This window comes from Lineus longissimus, chromosome 5 (genome assembly GCF_910592395.1).
Source record: "Lineus longissimus chromosome 5, tnLinLong1.2, whole genome shotgun sequence".
NCBI classification, from domain to species: Eukaryota; Metazoa; Nemertea; class Pilidiophora; order Heteronemertea; family Lineidae; genus Lineus; species Lineus longissimus.
In genome coordinates this window covers 11,532,682-11,552,050 of record NC_088312.1, presented here as the reverse complement: position 1 = coordinate 11,552,050, position 19,369 = coordinate 11,532,682, and the positions used below count along the sequence as shown (strand labels likewise).

Below are 19,369 nucleotides of genomic sequence, written 5' to 3'. Positions count from 1 at the left end.
TAAGCGTTCCAAGTATTTACCTCTTCTTTGTTGATTCTCTTCAGATATGGAGCGGAAGAATACAAGACAACAGTTCAGTCCGAGGGAGGAATCAGCCTGAAAGTCAGATACGAGACATTGAAGATGATCCAAAACTTGGCAGTATGAGGGATGAGAACTTCTGCAGTATTTGTAATAGAAACTTCGACAACATGCCAGCCCATTTGCTGGCCCATGCACAAGAGAAACCACACATGTGTGATTTTTGCGGGAAGCGTTTTTCCCAGAAGATTGTTATGCAGCGTCATAGGATGATCCATACAGGAGAGAAACCATTTGTGTGTTCAATTTGTGGGAAAGCTTTTAATCGCAATGGTACCTTAAGGTCACATATGGTAGTGCATATGAAGATGTAGTGATGTGTTTTGTGAGTTTGGAGACGCTTGATTTTTATTCTGATTGTTGTTTTGGTTGTATAGTTCCTACAATTGGGGACTATAACGTCACTTGGACATGGCTGTTCTGGTCAATGTATGAATATGATGTTGATTATGTCTGGACTCTCGCAGCTGCTATCGGTCCTTACATAGGGTGTTATCATTTGAATTACAAGCATTTGGTCTCGGTGCTGTGTTCTCTTCAGGTTGATTATTCTCTGTTGGGTGATTATCATTTCATTGGAAGAACATTTTGAAAAATATTGGGTTACTTGTATGGGCATCGTTTTATCGTGAAGTCACTTCATTATGACATCAGTTGTTATTTTTGAAATGCCAACAACTCTTTTCTTCTGGTCTGTGGGGAAGATTTTCAGCAAGATCTACCGGTATGACTCAAGTCCGTGTACATGTATGACGAAATTGCATATATACCCTTCCATTGCATTATCAAAATTTGATAACGTAATGTCTCATTGAATCTTTTGCCGATTGGGTTGAGATGCATTCAAGGGGTGTCCCAAAGCGGAGGAAATGTCAACCTTGTGGTGGTGGTGTGTTTCAAGAAGACACAGGCATTGGAGACAAGGCCAAGTACTTCTGCGACATCTGCAACAAATTGGTCACCAACTTGAAAGTTCAATATGCGGACACACACAGGAGAGAAACCGTATGACTGTGATATTTCAAATACTCTCGGAAAAGTTTTGCCAACAAGGGTAATCTGAATCATCACAGAATGATCCAATCCATATTTGTACTGTTTGTTGGAGAGGTTTTAATCAGAGACCTCACCTGAGAGTGCATAAGGTGAATATCCATGAAGTGATTACCCAGGCTCCATAGTGTTGTAGTCTGATATTTGCGTTGATGTCAAAGACAATCTTTTTCAGCCTATTCACAAGAATTAAAGAGAAAAACCACTCTACATTACTCGTACGTAGGTTGTGAGGGTTTCATTTAAGCAGTTTGAGTTGAAAGCGATCCATAGTTGATAGCGAGGTTTTGCAGGCTTTGACTTGTTCTATGTAGTTGTTACAGCCCTTTGTTATGGCCCTTTCATGCACAACCTTTTCTCAATTTAAAGGCAATAATGGGTATTCTTACAAGACATGTGTCACATGTGCAACATCTGTGGAAGACATTTTTTCAAAATTGATTCTCTTGGGTGTTGCATGTCTTGTAGTATTTTTATGTGTTTCAGTGGTGTTGGTTTAAAGGGGGACTATAGACAGGAGCAGAGGGGCTAATTTGGCCATCTTCAGGTGACGAATATACGCAGTAAGGGCCCTGGGTCATGTCAGATTCAGCACTAAATATATTCCTCGTACAAGCGTCAATCATTTTGACGTACTGTGAGATGTGGGAGACCCATATTGGCGACTTTGTGTAACTTTATCTTGCCTGCCTAGCTGCTGCCTATGTTGTTCCCTTAAGACTGTCTGGTCATTGCTTAATCCTACACCGGTCTCAGATAATGGAGGCGCAGTTCAACTTAGATGTTACTAACAAAGTTTATCATTGCATCTTTTCAGTTTGATAATGGGGAAAATAAAGACTGTGTCCCAAAGCGAAGGAGGCCTAGGAGGAAGACACGATGTGATGAGTTTGGTGTTTATAGGAGAACAAAGTTTGTATGCGACTTATGTGGTAAAACATATGCGCAGAAAAGTAACTTTACTGCCCATTTACGTCTGCATACTGGAGAGAAGCCATTTGTTTGTGAAAGTTGTGGGAAACGTTTCAATGAGAAGAGCAAGCTGAAACGTCATTTTAGGGTCCATACAGGAGAGAAACCATATCTGTGCTCTATTTGTGGGAAGGACTTCACTCAGATTGATCCTTTAAAGCTTCATATGAAGAACCACCACAATTACCATTGATGACTCTGGCATGACAGTTTTAGTGAAATGGAAAGAAATTCAGGCTATAGAGAGACCCCTTGGCTTTTAAGGTTCAGTCAAATAAGTGTTCTGCGGAAGCATTATAAAGGTTATGTACAGATAGATTTTATTAAGGTTTTTGGAAGCATCTGCAGCAATGCCTTCAGTGCTCGTTTTATTGAATCTGCTTGTGTGTTGTTGTTTCAGTTCTTGGGCATCGAGGAGGAAACCGATGTCTGTCGAGTCCACATGCCTCATCTATGCTTATACATACTATCGGCTTGTTACAGACTCATTTTCACTCAATTAATGTATTTTTGTTAGATACATAAGCGGTGCAATGTTTACCACAACAACATTTGCGCAACTTCTTCACACACCGTATGAACTCTGCCATTACGCACTTCAGTTCTTCCCCTTGCTAGGTCGCTATCTCTCACCAAGAAGATTGCCATTACGCACGTCCGTTCTTCCCCTTGCTAGGTCGCTATCTCTCACCAAGAAGATCTGGTCAGGTCGTGTGGGCTTGAACTGTCCGTCACTTTCAATGAACAAGATGTTGGTTGAAGCTCACAAGTCTCCTCATTCCTAGAAGACTTTTCTTGATCTCTCAGTTTTAGTCGCGAGTCATATTCTTAGTTGATATATGAGTGGCGTCAGGTCAAGTGGACACCAACTGCCACAGGGCCTAAAAATTATGCCTCCGAAATCTCTTGCTTTCGATTCCGCACCACTCCTTGCGAAGCGATGTGCCATTACAGCAAAGGCCCTTTTTATTAGTGAGATAGTTCCACCTGTTCTTGTAGTTGTGGCTTTACTTGAAGTGATATGGTTTTGTCACTTGATGATTGGTATCTTTATCTCAGACTTGTTGCTAAGTTTTGTGGATTTTTTACCTTATTTCTTGGCTTATGGTAATGAAAAGAATTCTTGTAGATTTTCTCTCTCAATTCAACTGTGTTTTAATTAGTTATTTTGTGTTGTTCTAATTGCAAGTCTAGCGGTGCTGCCACCCTGTGCACAAACAATAAATTTTCAATTCTAGTGGTGCTGCCACACTGTGCACAAACAATCAACTACTCAGAGGCCATTTAAGCTGACGACATCCCTGACAGCATTTCAAAATCCTGCGGGCAGAAAATGCATGCTAATCTCAGCCTGCATAATCTATTAATTCTGTTTTCTTCCTTATGTGTTCATATAACGTGTTTGTTTTTCAGGTTCTGTCAACGATTCTGCCAGATATTTTTCAGTGTTGTTCCTGCATAACCATGATAAAGACTGGTGAACAATTCTATTTCAGAGTATAACCATCAGAGAGGCTGTCTTCATCTTTTCAGGCCTCTTATTTCAGAGAATTGCCTCTCAGTATTAAACAAGGCCCACACCTCCCATGTGAATTTTGCCATCATGAATAAGTTTGAAGTCCTGCTTTTCATTTCACTCAAAGCCATTAAATTCTGCTTTTGTTTAGCAGTCATTTGAAGACAGTGTTGATTGTAATTCTTTTTCTCTATTAAAAAAAACACAAAAATATCTTGCTATTGTAGTGAATAATTAAGTGAACAAGTTTTTTGTTTGCTTTTCATACAGAACAACAAAATGGTTGTTTTTGTTTGTGTTATATAATCATTGTGTAATAAAAAGTTCCTTGTCTCGTTCAATTGAGAACAGTGTTTCTAATAATTGTCATCGTTCTTTATGTTATATTTCAAATTATGTTGAGAAGTCCATACCCCACCGTAGGCCTATATCTCAAGGACAATTGAATGTTACTTGGAAAGTTTCCCGTTCTAACTGGTAGAATATGGGCGGTTTTTGGGGTAATTAAGGTTCTTTTAGAAAGTGAGGTTCATGGGATGTTCATTCAAAACCGTACAAACAACCCAGCCCAAAGTCTGCCTTTTACATGTATATCGGGATGCTTTCATCTGGAAATGTTAAACTTATGTACACAAAATATCATGACCATTTTCCTTAAAGGGTGACTGTAGGCAGGAGTTAAGTGGGCCAGATTAAGTTCCACAAAGTTGCTGGTAGGTGACTCTACTATCTCATTGTAGACTTGGCACTCAGGCTAGGACAAGTAATTTATCTTTTGCTGCTCAAAGGGACCCATTTCCTAATTGTGTACTTTAATTAATAGTCAAGGGAGTCCACCGATAAATATGTTTTCCCCCTTACTCCTGCCAATAGACCCTCTTTAGTAAACAGTAACATGTCTTTTTGAACTATTAAAGTTCCGTCTATAAATTTGTTTTTCTTTTGTTTATACCATTGATGGGAATTATTGTAAAAAAGTAGAAATAAAAGAATATAGAGAATTTTCATAAATGATTGTTCTATTTTGTTGCTAGTTGCAAGAGAGTGAGGGTGGCTGCTGATCTAGACAATGTCCCTAGTAGACAGTCTCCCACAAGCAAGTAGAAACTAACGAAGACAATAGTATTGTTTGAGACAGCTTTGCCCAGTTGTCACAACAAAGTCCCCAGTAGAGATGGTCGGTCTCTACCAGTGAGTAGAAACTAGCGAAGACGATGGCCCTGGTAGAGATCTCTACCAGTGAGTAGAAACTAGCGAAGACAATGGCCCTGGTAGAGATGGTCGGTCTCTACCAGTGAGTAGAAACTAGCGAAGACGATGGCCCTGGTAGAGATCTCTCCCAGTGAGTAGAAACTAGCGAAGACAATGGCCCTGGTAGAGATGGTCTGTCTCTACCAGAGAGTAGAAACTAGCAAAGACAATGGCCCTACCAGTGAGTAGAAACTAGCGAAGACAATGGCCCTGATAGAGATCTCTCCCAGTGAGTAGAAACAAGCGAAGACAATGGCCCTGACAGAGATCTCTCCCAGTGAGTAGAAACTAGCGAAGACAATGGCCCTGGTAGAGATGGTCTGTCTCTACCAGAGTCGAGTCGAGACTAGCAAAGACAATGGCCTTACCAGTGAGTAGAAACTAGCGAAGATAATGGCCCTGGTAGAGATGGTCTGTCTCTACCAGTGAGTAGAAACTAGCGAAGATAATAGCCCTGGTAGAGATGGTCTGTCTCTACCAGTGAGTAGAAACTAGCGAAGACAATGGCCCTGGTAGAGATGGTCTGTCTCTACCAGAGAATAGAAACTAGTGAAGACAATGGCCCTACCAGTGAGTAGAAACTAGCGAAGACAATGGCCCTGGTAGAGATGGTCTGTCTCTACCAGAGAATAGAAACTAGTGAAGACAATGGCCCTGGTAGAGATGGTCGGTCTCTACTAGAGAATAGAAACTAGTGAAGACAATGGCCCTACCAGTGAGTAGAAACTAGCGAAGACAATGGCCCTGGTAGAGATGGTCTGTCTCCACCAGTGAGTAGAAACTAGCGAAGACAGTGGCCCTACCAGTGAGTAGAAACTAGCGAAGACAATGGCCCTGGTAGAGATGGTCTGTCTCCACCAGTGAGTAGAAACTAGCGAAGACAATGGCCCTACCAGTGAGTAGAAACTAGCGAAGACAATGGCCCTGGTAGAGATGGTCTGTCTCCACCAGTGAGTAGAAACTAGCGAAGACAATGGCCCTACCAGTGAGTAGAAACTAGCAAAGACAATGGCCCTGGTAGAGATGGTCGGTCTCTACCAGAGAATAGAAACTAGTGAAGACAATGGCCCTACCAGTGAGTAGAAACTAGCGAAGACAATGGCCCTGGTAGAGATGGTCTGTCTCTACCAGAGAATAGAAACTAGTGAAGACAATGGCCCTGGTAGAGATGGTCGGTCTCTACTAGAGAATAGAAACTAGTGAAGACAATGGCCCTACCAGTGAGTAGAAACTTGCGAAGACAATGGCCCTGGTAGAGATGGTCTGTCTCCACCAGTGAGTAGAAACTAGCGAAGACAATGGCCCTACCAGTGAGTAGAAACTAGCGAAGACAATGGCCCTGGTAGAGATGGTCTGTCTCCACCAGTGAGTAGAAACTAGCGAAGACAATGGCCCTACCAGTGAGTAGAAACTAGCGAAGACAATGGCCCTACCAGTGAGTAGAAACTAGCGAAGACAATGGCCCTGGTAGAGATGGTCTGTCTCCACCAGTGAGTAGAAACTAGCGAAGACAATGGCCCTACCAGTGAGTAGAAACTAGCGAAGACAATGGCCCTGGTAGAGATGGTCGGTCTCTACCAGAGAATAGAAACTAGTGAAGACAATGGCCCTACCAGTGAGTAGAAACTAGCGAAGACAATGGCCCTAGTAGAGATGGTCTGTCTCCACCAGTGAGTAGAAACTAGCGAAGACAATGGCCCTACCAGTGAGTAGAAAGTAGCGAAGACAATGGCCCTGGTAGAGATGGTCGGTCTCTACCAGTGAGTAGAAACTAGCGAAGACAATGGCCCTGGTAGAGATGATCTGTCTCTACCAGTGAGTAGAAACTAGCGAAGACAATGGTTCCTGATAGAGATGGTCTGTCTCTACCAGTGAGTAGAAACTAGCGAAGACAATGGCCCTGGTAGAGATGGTCGGTCTCTACCAGTGAGTAGAAACTAGCGAAGACAATGACCCTGGTAGAGATGGTCTGTCTCTACCAGTGAGTAGAAACTAGCGAAGACAATGGCCCTGGTAGAGATGGTCTGTCTCTACCAGAGAATAGAAACTAGTGAAGACAATGGCCCTACTGGAGATGGTTTTCCAGTGGGTAGAAACTAATGAAGACAGTCATGTCCCTATAGCAGAGACGATCTCTCACAGAGAGTACTATAGTCGGTGAAGACAGTGTCCCTGGGGATGGTCTCCCTCAGCGGGTAAAAACTAGTAAAGACAATGTCTTTGGTAGAGACAGTCTGTCTCTCCCTGCAAGTGGAAACCAATGAAGACAATCGCCCTGGTAGAAATGGTCTCATCAGCGGATAGAATCTAGTGAAGACAATGTCCCTTTAGCAGAGACGATCTTTCACAGAGAGTACTATAGTTGGTGAAGACAATCTCCCTGGTAGAGATGGTCCCCCAGCGGGTGGAAACTAGTGAAGAAAATGTCCTTGGTAGAGATATGGTCTGTCTCTCCCAGCGAGTGGAAACCAATCAAGAAAATGACCCTGGTAGAGATGGTCTCCCCAGTGGCTAGAAACTAGTGAAGACAATGTCTTTGGTAGAGACTCTGTCTCTCCAAGCGAGCGGAAACAATGAAGACAATGGTCTCCCATGGCGGGTAGAAACTAGTGAAGACGATGTCCTTGGTAGAGATATGCCCATGGTCTCTCCCAGCGAGTGGAAACAATGAAGACAATGACCCTGGTAGAGATGGTCCCCATGGCGGGTAGAAACTAGTGAAGACGATGTCCTTGGTGGAGATATGCCCATGGTCTCTCCCAGCGAGCGGAAACAATGAAGACAATGGTCTCCCATGGCGGGTAGAAACTAGTGAAGACGATGTCCTTGGTAGAGATATGCCCATGGTCTCTCCCAGCGAGTGGAAACAATGAAGACAATGACCCTGGTAGAGATGGTCTCCCATGGCGGGTAGAAACTAGTGAAGACGGTGTCCTTGGTGGAGATATGCCCATGGTCTCTCCCAGCGAGTGGAAACAATGAAGACAATGACCCTGGTAGAGATGGTCCCCCATGGCGGGTATAAACTAGTGAAGACGATGTCCTTGGTAGAGATATGCCCATGGTCTCTCCCAGCGAGTCGATCGAAACCAATGAAGACATTGGGTGATATGAATAAAGACTAGCAAATGCTTTTACTTCAATTTTGTACAGAAACGCCAAGTGTAAATGTACATGGAGTTTTAGATAAAAGCATTTACTACTCTTTATTCATATCACCCAATGTACATGGTGGAGATGGCTGTCCCAGCGGGTAGAAACTAGTGAAGACATCGCTCTGTTAGATACAGTCTTCCCGAGTCGGTGGAAACAAGTGAAGACAGATAGCCAATGATTGCCTGAAACTTTTTTCAGGGGACATTTTCTACTTCTACACGCGGCACTTACAGCTCCGACATCCCTTTCGAGCCTCATCATCGTCGTTGAAAATTACAACTATTAACCTATTATGATTGCGTTGTTTTCTCTAAGCTCTTATTGTCTGTTGGTTTAGCTTATCCTGATAACTGTTACGTCAGCAGTTAAAGATTTATTCTCTGCAGCAATAACCAATAGTAGTAAGTATATAGAGAGATATACGGAGAAGAATGAAAATGGCTTTCTGCGCGACATACTAGGAGGGTATGACCTGTATACAATGTACATGCATAGAGCTTCCTTCGTGCATCCAGTGCATTGCATGTGCAGTGCCGCTGTGGATTCGTACGAATACTGACCGACATGGTCCTACATTGAACAAGCTGTGATGAGAAATACTTTCCCCTAAAAAGAGACTGTCAGACCACACGCGGCACTGATCACTCGCTGCCATTTTAATACAACATTTAAAGTCCTGCAGAGTTGGCCCCGAAACTGGCGAAAGTTGGACAGTACGCTTTACACTAGACAAGGGGAGACTGCTAAAATGTGGAATCGGGAATGATTGCATCATCGCTTTGCCAGTTGATAGCGGGGTTGATAGGTTTCCTTATTTTAGCAGTCTTCCATTGTCTAAATTCAAATTCAAAAAAGCGTACCGTCGCAACTTCTGGCCCAACTTTGTAAGTGTCGTATTTGAAGGTCCACAGCTGCGGGCTGGTCACAATTCAAAACTCTTGATATACGATCGATGAAATAAGAGGCATTGCATATGAAGGGGCGCAAAAGTTAAAGTGGCAGTAAATTCCTCACCCGGTCCCTGGTCTCATGACAATAAATGATAATCAAGACACATCAAGGAGACGTGTAAGAAGGAGACCTTACAATACCAATGATTTGTTAAATGAATGGTCAAATCCCCATTGGCTGATTTGTCTCTGGTGAAAACAAAGATGCTTTTGTGAATTCAGGTCAGATAGCTAGCACACGTCTATTTTAGAGTATTTAGAATAATAAGTTTGTGCCAGAATACAATACTCTGAGTTGCTGCTGCAGTAAAAAGTCCTTGTCATGTACTGTTGTTCACCACACCAAAGCTACTGGTACATATTTCGCAGTGCCAGAAAGACTGGAGCATCCTGTGGGACAATGCATGACCATCCTTTTTTTGTCGGCAAAGCCTGACCCATGCTCGGCAAACTTCCAAAGATAGCATATCACCTATATTTCCCCGAACTCGAATTGTGGGGGTACATAAATAGTGTAAGGGCTGACACAATGTTCATGCCAATGTATCCTTGAAATATTGGCTTGGATGCAAAATGTGCCTGTAATAGAGTTTGGGGACTTGAGATTGTTGTAACCACTGGAGGGGGCTGAAAAAAACTCTAGGTAGGATGCTCCACACATCCACCGAGTCTCGGAGCATCGGTCATTCTCAGAAGGTACATCCTCCTCCAATTAAAAAAAGTTAGTAAATCATCCCTATCATTCACTGACCCGTCGAGAACACTGAATTGTTGCTGTCTTTTGCAGGATGCTTGATTGGTGGGTGGTATAATGAAAGACGGCAATATGTCGATGCTCGAGTCTCAAAAAGAAGAGAGCAGACCATCGGAAAATATGCAGATGGAGCTGCACAGCAAAGGAGCTGTTCTGACCAAAGCCTGGTCTGACTTGTTTAGCTTTATTACGAAATATCAGGCAGAGCTCGCTGTGAAGGAGAATACTGTTGAAATTGCTGAACGGGAGATTGATGTGCGTAAAAGACAATTAGAGGAAATGAAACCGATGGTGGAAGCTGGAAATGAAGAGGTAGAAAAATTACAAGAAGAGATTCGAACCAAGGAAAGACTGCTGAGCAAATCACAATCAGAACTTTCTGTGAAAGAGCAGTTGTTACGAAGTGTGCAGTCGGACCTCACCTGCAACATGGAACTTTTAGAAAAAGCCAGATGTAATCTTTTAGATAGTCAATCAGAACTTGTCCACAACAGGGGTGATTTAGAACGCTTAAAATCAGAATTGACTATAAAACAGGACCAAATACAAATAAAAGACAATTTATTGAGAAAGTTACAAAATCAGTTGATGAAAGAAAATGCTGAGCTCAAAGAACAATTAGAAATAGAAAGAAAAACCCTTGAATTGGAGAGGAGAAATTTTGAAATGGAACGAAGATCTCATGAACTAACCAAGAGAAATCTTAGAGGCAAATCAGTAAGTCTATCAAGGTTACGTCTTGGGATGTTGTGAAACAAACAAGAGCAGACGCATACCAGGACTTGAAGAATCAACACCAATTGATATTGAATGAATCCCCCATCTGGACATGTCTTCTACAGTCAATGAGCCATACATTTGTCAAAAGGGACTGATTTAAAATCCTTTGGATGGACGTAATAGCCCAAATAATGTGTCGAACTTAAAAAGACCCAGAGCTTTCTTCACATTTGGCTAATCAGAAAGACACTTGCATACAAAATTATTTACTGCCTTTGTTATGTACTTGTGTAATATCATTTCAATTTCATCTCTTTCAGAATCCTTCTAGTACTGCCAGTGTGATAGAAATCCCAGATTCCCCTCCGAAGCTAGATCTTTCAGTTGAACAAGCAGATTTTAGCCTCTCGAACATAATCTCTTCAGCTGAGACGCAAAGCAAAATGGAGCAGGACGTGTATAAACTTTCTCATTCCACTGCCCAGGACAGTCGCCGTTCTCCCATGACAACAACACCCACGAAGCCACCGCCGGCGTGGTCTCTGCCATCTCCCTCTGCCACTTCTCCATCAAGATACTCACTTCCTACGCCTAACGTCCAAACTACCTTCCAGGACGCGTTCCCACTAACTGACAATTTCAATGTTTCTGCCGCATCAGTCAGCGATACATTCTTTCCATTAAGTGTTGAGGGTGGGGACTCAAAAGCAGGTATTGACACATCTGCTAGTATGTACTTAGACACTGAAATGCAGGGATCAGGACAATATATGCCTGGAACACCTGGAAGTTCCGGGACAAGTGACAGTAATCAAGGGGGCCCTGTGCCAGTATCGGGGCCAATTCCAACTTCAGGGATGCCTGGGAGTGGCTTGCAAGAAGGAACTGATGGAAAGGTAGGGATCAGTTATAGAATATTCCTCTAGTTTAAGTAGATATTGGAAGTTTTGTATCGCATGTCAACCATCCCCCCCCGAGTGGCTTCAAAGTACATTGTATTCCAAATGATGACACTTTTGTCAAACAAGTGCGCAAGTATTAACCTGTTGTCTGCGTAAGGCGCCATATGACGTCCTGGCCTAAAGACCGTGCATTGCGTAAGACGTTATATGGCGTCCTATGTTTGTGACTCGCCTAAGCCCAGGCAGCACTCCGAAACTAGATCATCAGCACAGTGTAGTTTAGTTTCAGAACACTACGGGCCGCCACTGGCACCAGTTTTTGAGCTGAATCATGGCTACAGCATGCAAGACGAAGCAGCTGTTAGATGAGGAAGTTCTCAACTGAATTTTAGAGTCTGATTCAGATGAATTGAAGGATTCAGGTAGTGAGGGTTATTTACATGATGCTGACGATCTGGACAGTAAAACTGCGGCAGTTAACGATGCCAGTGGGCGTGATTCTGAGGCCAGTGATCAGAATATGGACCTGAGTACTGATAGTGGTGTAATCTAATTAATTACGCAACATGACGCGGTTAAAAAATAAAAAATTACGTGGTTAACAGGTTAAAAACTAATTAAGTGAGAAACTGCTCGTATTTCTTGATTAGCAAATATAAAGAACTACTATGATGAGATGCAGATGACAGCTTCAGGCCAGAGTCCTCTATTAAAACATGTGTACATTACGTGTACATTGTTGTGCATAGGTTTTGGTGAAAAAAGTACTCATTGGACCAATCAATCTGCACAAAATTTTATACGTGTCAAGAAGAACCCTTTGCCAATAGCATAATAAAGTTTTAAAAAATTCCAATACCGATTGCCTGAGAAAAAAAGATTTCCGTACACCATATCCATCAAAACGTCACTGGCGCATTGATATGGCCCTGTCAAAGTACAAGTTCTAAACTGACCAGTGAGACCACATTTTCTTAAATATATTATCAAAAAGCATATTTCTGTGATGGCCTGACTCTGTAGATTAAGAATCAACCACAGATTGAGAATTAATTCCACTTTGGTCCATCCCAGCCATGTATTTACCACAACTTGACATTTTGATAAGCTCTATGTGACTGTGCCACACTTCCGGTCGTGGATGAATACAGGTCTCTGCCCTTCACAGCACAGGCCAACACATAAGAGCCAGTATTCAGGTTGTGTTTAATTTGCATTTGCCAGTTGGGTTATATCGGAGATAACATGTCTTGAGAAGGAAGGAGAAGTTCTCTGTCCTGTACTGACTGAGAACAATAACCAAAATTTTGATTTTTTGCAGTGGTAAATATAAAACATTTTGGTTAAAATTGATGAGTTTTACAAGTTTTTCTAGTATTTTCAGGACTTTGAATGATGCCATTCTTTTCTGCTGATTGACATGATGTCCCAAGACTTCCAATACACATCTATGATACAGCATGTCAAACAAGTGTCAAATAAAAGAAGCACATTATTTTGTGAGTTGGAAATTTTTCTCATGATTGGAGGGCTAGAATCATTCAATGTTGGTAAAAAAGTAGGAGTGGAAAAACTCTCGAAAAACATCATTGCTTTCAGAAGATTCCCACACAAGAAAAGGGACTGAATTCCATTTTCGTCGAGTTCTATCTACATGATACAGCGGGAGACTGAAAGGGGCATTGTGAAAATAAATCATATGTTGTGATTTGAGAATGAAGTGTCTGCTAGATCTAAACTTGTGTGGATTGTTTTATAAATGATTCAACAGACATCCTGAAAAATGGACCTGACCCAAATACCAATTTGTTTCTTGTTCTGACATGCTGTATTCTACCTTTATTTTCACTGATTTATTCACCATTGTCACTTCAAGTTGCTGCACATTTGAAAACATAAAATTTTATGAAACCATTGTTGATTAGAGTACGTATTACATATGCACAACTGTGCTGAATTTATTTCTAATTCTGCAATAGATATCAAAACGGTTTAGCTGGAAAAATAAAAATTCTACACATGTTTTAAGAAGTTTAAAGCAGCAGTTGGTTTGATATTAGTGGTACTTCCACTACAGGAAACCTCTACAAGCACATCTGTAAGCGGAGAGCAAATTTCGATATCGCCATCTGTCGCCGAGCTTATTAATCTTACATGCAAGCCTGTAGTGTAACACGAACCAAGGGTTTATATATATAGCCTGAGAGCCTCCGTATCTATTAACACTGTCACTGGGTTTAAAACCTGTAGTGGAAGTAAGACTATTGAGTGGGGGGGGGATCATTTTCAAGTTGCAAGAAGTTGACAATGGAGTGAAATCAGTTTCTGTAGATAGTTAGGAAAATTAGAGTTTCCATGTTGATTGTAGCATGTCCTATGAAGGAATTCACCAGATAACTTTATTGGGAGTATGATTGAAAGCAACGTGGAAAGAGGAATATGGTACCATCAGTATGGATTCACTCTGCTTTCCTTTTGTTAAAACTAACTTTCTTGCCTGACAAACAGACTCGACTCCTGTCAGGGCCATGGGGTGACTGTTTTAAAATGTGAAACTGCTCAGCTTTTCTTTTGAAATCATTCACCTGGGGATGCGAATCTGTTTGACAGTAAAGTTGGATGATCAGAGCACTCCAGATTTAGGCCTATTTATCACAGGGAGGGATGGTAGAGAGTGACTGCTTGCTGGAGCTCATCATTTCTGTGTATTTAAAAAATGAAGTATGGTTATTGCCAGGTCTGCAACACAATTCGTACCTTGTGAGCACCTGCCCTCTTCAAGTCGAACTCTTTTGTTTATTCTTTATACTGATACGCAAATCCCACACTTTCGAAGAGTGCTGTTTTATGGTTCACTTGGCTATACATGTACATGTTGGTTGCCATCACACAATCGCTGTGATGATGCTGAAACATTTATCTGACACTGGGAAAGATTATGGGTCTACAGTGTTCTCCACAAGGCTGTTTGTCAGGGTGGCCCACCCTACCTTGGAAGAGCCACCCTACCTTGCTCTAGAACTTTGTAGAGGGTTCCTATAGGGCCACCCTACCTCAAATTGCTGGCCACCCTACCTTGTGTTGCACACTGGTAAAACGTCATGAAAATCAAGGGTATCACCCTACCTTGAGAAAACCCTGTGGAGCACACTGGTCTACATTCACATTAACTTCGGCCTTTTCATCCAGACAGCACACTAGGCAACACAGACCTGAAATGGAAACCAAACAATTCCTTGAAAAACCTGTCCAGTTACTAAATGGAAAGTCGCTTGGGCTGAAATAACAGCTATGCCACATTGATTGTAAATCTTACATTTTGCTAACTAAAGTTGCCAAGTGTGTCGTAAACGGTGACAAATCTTAGTCTAATCAGGTAAGTTTCTTGCTGGGGTGCTCTCGATCATTCGTTTGTGATTCTTGGCAACTGATTCTCTGTACTCACAAGGGTGGTTTTGGTACCGCCTTCTATTCATATTCATCATTTTCCTTGTTAGGATGAGTATAAACTCTAACTGGGCTGCTTTGTTGCTGCGGATATGGGTTTATCAAATAGAAATTTATCAGCTTTATCAAAACACAAAAGGATACATAAAAAAGTGCTTGTGGGAGAAACTGTAGTGTTGATATAACTGTAACAATCATAATTCTCTTTCCTAGTGTAAAATGGAAGGAGAATTAGTGGTTGTTTTGTTGTGTTCTAGTAACCATTACTGTAAATCACTTCTGGCTTTCATACATTTGTCACAGATGTTCTCCCCTGATCAGTTGACTTTGTGCCCAGCTTTTGTATTCCTTTCCCGCACTTTGTTTCAGGTTTGAGAATCTACACCCAACATACTTCACAGCTCTAAGTCTGAGACAGGAACAACCAGCACTAAGAATATATTTAGAATGTAAATGAATGAGCTGAATAAAAATAGACTGAGTGTATGATATTGAATGATATACTCGTCTTTTTATTTACTTGAAGTTTGTGAATTAAGCCGTCATCTTCATTTTCTCTCTGAGGCCTGTCGTTCTTTTTTAGTGGTCACCTCATATCTTCCTGCCATATACTTGCTAAATATTTCACTCATATAGAAATTTTGCAAAGCTAGTGAAATACAGTTTATTTACCAGAAATTACTTGTTCTTAGAACTGGTTGTTCACTCAGATTCTGGCTAAAGGGCAGTTCGTTTGTGACAGTGTATACAGATATTTGATTCTTGTTGCCAGTATCATCTCTCTTCAGGGACAGGGTCTTTGCAGTCTGGTTTTGTCTGGAAGCTTAGTTTCCTTCAATACATACATGTACGTGTAAAGATCTACCAGTTCCAGTAGATAATCTTAATCCAGACATCTCTTACCAATTACGTTAAGACACTATGCGAGTCTGTAATCGTAACGTACAACTTTTGTCGAGCCGAAAAGAAATTCACATTACATACTGCAGTCGCGGCCAACACGAAAAAACGTGATCGTTCCATTATCACGCTTTATCCTGATTGCTTATATCACATAAAATTGTGATTACTAGAATTCACACAAAAAGGTGATTGCGGAGTCACATAAAAGCATGGTCACGTTGCAATCGCTGTTTCGCCTGAATAAACCAAATCACAGAAAAGTCTGATTGTATTGCAATCGCAAAAAAGGTGATAATACCGATATCTGTTTAGCCATATCTAAGAGGAAACATGCTTTCACAGGGATTTGACTTTTTGCAATCGTGTATAAACATGGCTCTATGTCAAGTCGTCAACCACAATACATGAACATTTGTGTTTCCTGATTGATTCCTGATCTCAGTCCGTAATCTCACTGTCGCCATGCAGCTTGACAGGGCAAACTGCCAAAAAATAAACAAAATCTGGTGTTAATTAGCCGTATCTGAGCTCCTGCTTGTACTGCTTCATTCGCCTGGTATCAGATGAACTGCCGTTGCCATGCGGTAATCTAGGCCGATGACGTCATCAATTCCCGGCTTTTGTATTGGTGGCAAAGATTAGGTAAAACATGTGCTGCTGAGGAGAACAGGTCAGTCATCGTGCAGGTCGTTACCGCTGTGCTTTGCATGAATCTTTATCTGACCACCAATTTTCATACCGTACTCTCTTGGAGAATTCAAGTCAAAGAAAGGTAAGGCTCAGCTTTTGTTCACCGTTTTGTCTTCCCACGTGGGCTTTTCCATGATCATGTTAATCACAGGGCGATCTCGGTAGAAGTTACTTTTGTGGGCCTACGGGAGTTCCTCTAAATCTACGTGTAGCAATGACATGTAGGCCCAATGCCAACCGGCACCATTGCTGACTGACGATCGTCGTTTGGGCGGCATAAGGAAATTTGGCGGGAAAACTGGTCTTTCAAAGCAGAGCCAACATGTGCGTATTAGGATGGCCCAATAAAGGAAGAATGGCTTAATGTCGCGATATTTCTCAATTGCATTGGGAAATAAGAAACAGGTGCCTGTGGGCGAGGTATCTGGGAGTACTTTTGGCATATTACTTGCACTTTGAGACGTAGGCCTATTATTTATCCTCGAGACAGAATAAATGGATGGGGAATGGGACCATCTTAAAAAATCATATGTGGTGCCAAAAGGACATGTACGGTACACTTGGGGAGGGTTTAGACATTTTGATTTAGTAAAGTCTAATAATAAAACTACAGGTACAGCGTGGCCATTTGACAGAAAATATGTTTGATTTTATATTTATCTTAGCATTGATATATATTGAGATGATCCCTTATGTTGAACAGTTGATGAATTTCAAGGAGCCTTCAGGTCAGATTGCAAGATGGCTAGAAAGGTTAGCAGAGTTTGACTACATCGTCGAACATCGGCCAGGAGTTTAACATGGTAATGCTGATGCATTGTCTGGGAGACCAAAGAAAGTTCGTCACCATCGGGACTGTCCATCTTGTGGACCCACAGACCGACCAGCACCTCCAATGGTTATTAACCTACTGCATCTGAAAACTTCTCAGGACATCCCAGAATTAACGACCAATGAGATTAGGAAGTCTCAGTTTGAAGATCCAGATATTCTGGCCGTTCGATACTTGATATCTGAGACTGAGGAGAAACCATCATAGAAGGTACTACAGTCATGTAGCTCTCTCCAGCGAGCCATCTGGGCACATCATGGCCAACTGGAATTAAAAGAGGGGATCGTATTCTTGAAGAGCCAAGACAAACTAGTTCTGACTAGTTCTTCCCCAATCCTTAATTGACCCAATCGTCAAGGAATTACACCAAGGTTATGCTGGTGCCCAACTTGGAGTACAGAAGACTGCGTGGAAATCGAAAACAGTGTGTTGGCGTCCAGGACTAAAGAAAAATGTAATTGGTATCATTCGCTCTTGTGAGCCTTGCCAGAAGTGCAAATTGGGAAAGCGCACTGAGGCAGACTTGCAGAGTATTCCAGTTAGTCGTAGAAACCAAAGAGTTCACATTGACATTGTAGGACCAATAAACCCACCTTCGAAGAGAGGAAACCGATATATCCTTGTGGTCCAGGATGCTATTACAAAATGGCCGGAGGAATGGACTATCAGAAATCAGAAGGCCACCACATGCGCGAGGGTGCTGGTTAATGAGTATATTTGCAGGTTTGGAGCACCAGAGAACTTCCACTCGGACCAGGGAACAAACTTCGAATCAAAAATATTCAAGGAAACCTGCAAACTGCTCAATATTCATAAGTCCAGGACCACAGCTTACCATCCGCAGTGTATTGGACAGGTTGAAAACTTTAATGGATCCTTAAAAAGAATGCTGACAACCATGGTTGATGAGGAGGGTAGGGACTGGGATAACCACCTTCCAGCTTCGCTACTTGCCTTTTGTTCTGGAATTCAAGCTTCGACACAAAGAGACCCCAGCTGCGATGACTTTCAGAGAAGAGATCAACCTTCTGCTAGACCTCGTCCTTGGAACAGCTACATCCGACGTATGGACTGAGTCAATGAAGTATGTTTCGGATCTCCGGAAAAAGATAGAGTAGGGAAATTCTGAAGATTACACGGAGATGGCAAAGGACTCATTATGACAAGAACTCTGTGTCGTCATCGTTTAAACCTGGAGACAAGGTTCTGGTCGGAAATCATTCTGTGAAAGTGGTTGAGGTCTCCAAGTTCCATGAACCATGGCAGGGACCATTTGAGGTTTTGCAGAAGTTGTCCAAGGTGAACTTCAAGGTTTCCACTGAGTTGATCCAAGAAGCACTCCAAGGTAGTTCATCTCAACAATATGAAGAAATTTCATTCGAGGAGAGATGGAGAGCAGCTGGATGCTACCCCAGACTTGGAAATGGTTGGACAAGAGTCAGCACCAGAGGATGAGATAGAATTAGTAGGGAAAAATTCAAGAGAAACGACATTAGATTCTCATGAGGTGGAGTCCGAATTGGAATCTTCCTCTATTGACTCACTGATAACGACTCACCTTCTTCAGAGGACGGTTCAGACATCGACGATGAAGAAAAGCAGTCTTATCGTAAATTGCGATCCCACATGAACATCATGAAGCCAATGCGTTTTGGAATTGATTGCTGCAATCTTCATCAGATTCAACAAGAAACCATCAAGAAAAAGAAGAAATGCTTGTTGAAGAAAGGCAGCGAACGGCGCAGGTTGGGCTGCCTGAATATCAACAAGAGTTTACAGTCAAGATGGAACCCCCGGGTCTCCTCTCAACGCTTTGTTAGAGATGGAGACTTGTGCCACTTTGGTCACAATTTAGGTTACTAATGAGGACGTTTGCTTTCTTTTCCTATCGTTTCAGATGGTTATTTAGATGATTTGCCATGTGATGTCAAGGAGGCAAAGTCTGCCGCTACAAAGGCCCTGTATTCGTTTGTCCTTCGAAGACTAAGGTTTCATCAGGAGGCAGACATTCCCTTCAATGAATTGGAACTACTAATAAAGGTTTCAATATCGAACGTAGTAGGCATCAAGCTCCCTCTCACTAGTGCAGTAATTCAAACCATAAAGACCCTGACTTTCGGACTCCGCCCCAGCTGGAATGTG

General features: G+C 42.1%; 2 protein-coding genes and 1 non-coding gene across 20 annotated transcripts in view; 2 read left to right on the top strand and 1 right to left on the bottom strand.

Moving 5' to 3' along the window:
• LOC135487868 (early growth response protein 1-B-like) overlaps positions 1-1,904 on the top strand; it is a 52,003-nt gene extending 50,099 nt beyond the window's left edge. Inside the window, exon 4 of the mRNA XM_064772023.1 lies at positions 45-1,904. Within this exon, the coding sequence (XP_064628093.1) occupies positions 45-395 (351 nt within the window). The 3' untranslated portion in view covers positions 396-1,904. The remainder of the gene's footprint in view (positions 1-44) is intronic.
• Positions 1,905-2,948: 1,044 nt separating this feature from the next.
• Positions 2,949-3,074, bottom strand: LOC135488857 (U11 spliceosomal RNA). Its single transcript, XR_010447065.1, has one exon. It is a non-coding gene; the product is annotated as a U11 spliceosomal RNA (small nuclear RNA).
• A 5,216-nt stretch (positions 3,075-8,290) lies between these two features.
• LOC135487865 (zinc finger protein 878-like) overlaps positions 8,291-19,369 on the top strand; it is a 47,086-nt gene continuing 36,007 nt past the window's right edge. For 16 of the 18 annotated variants that reach the window (XM_064772007.1, XM_064772002.1, XM_064772001.1 and 13 more), the window contains exons 1-3: positions 8,291-8,430; positions 9,767-10,450; positions 10,774-11,349. In XM_064772007.1, coding sequence (XP_064628077.1) covers positions 9,791-10,450; positions 10,774-11,349 — 1,236 coding nt within the window. In that variant the 5' untranslated portion in view covers positions 8,291-8,430; positions 9,767-9,790. Of the gene's footprint in view, positions 8,431-8,454; positions 8,495-8,514; positions 9,098-9,766; positions 10,451-10,773; positions 11,350-19,369 lie in introns of those variants that run through there. The other 2 variants (XM_064771993.1, XM_064771992.1) reach the window with 2 other exon arrangements.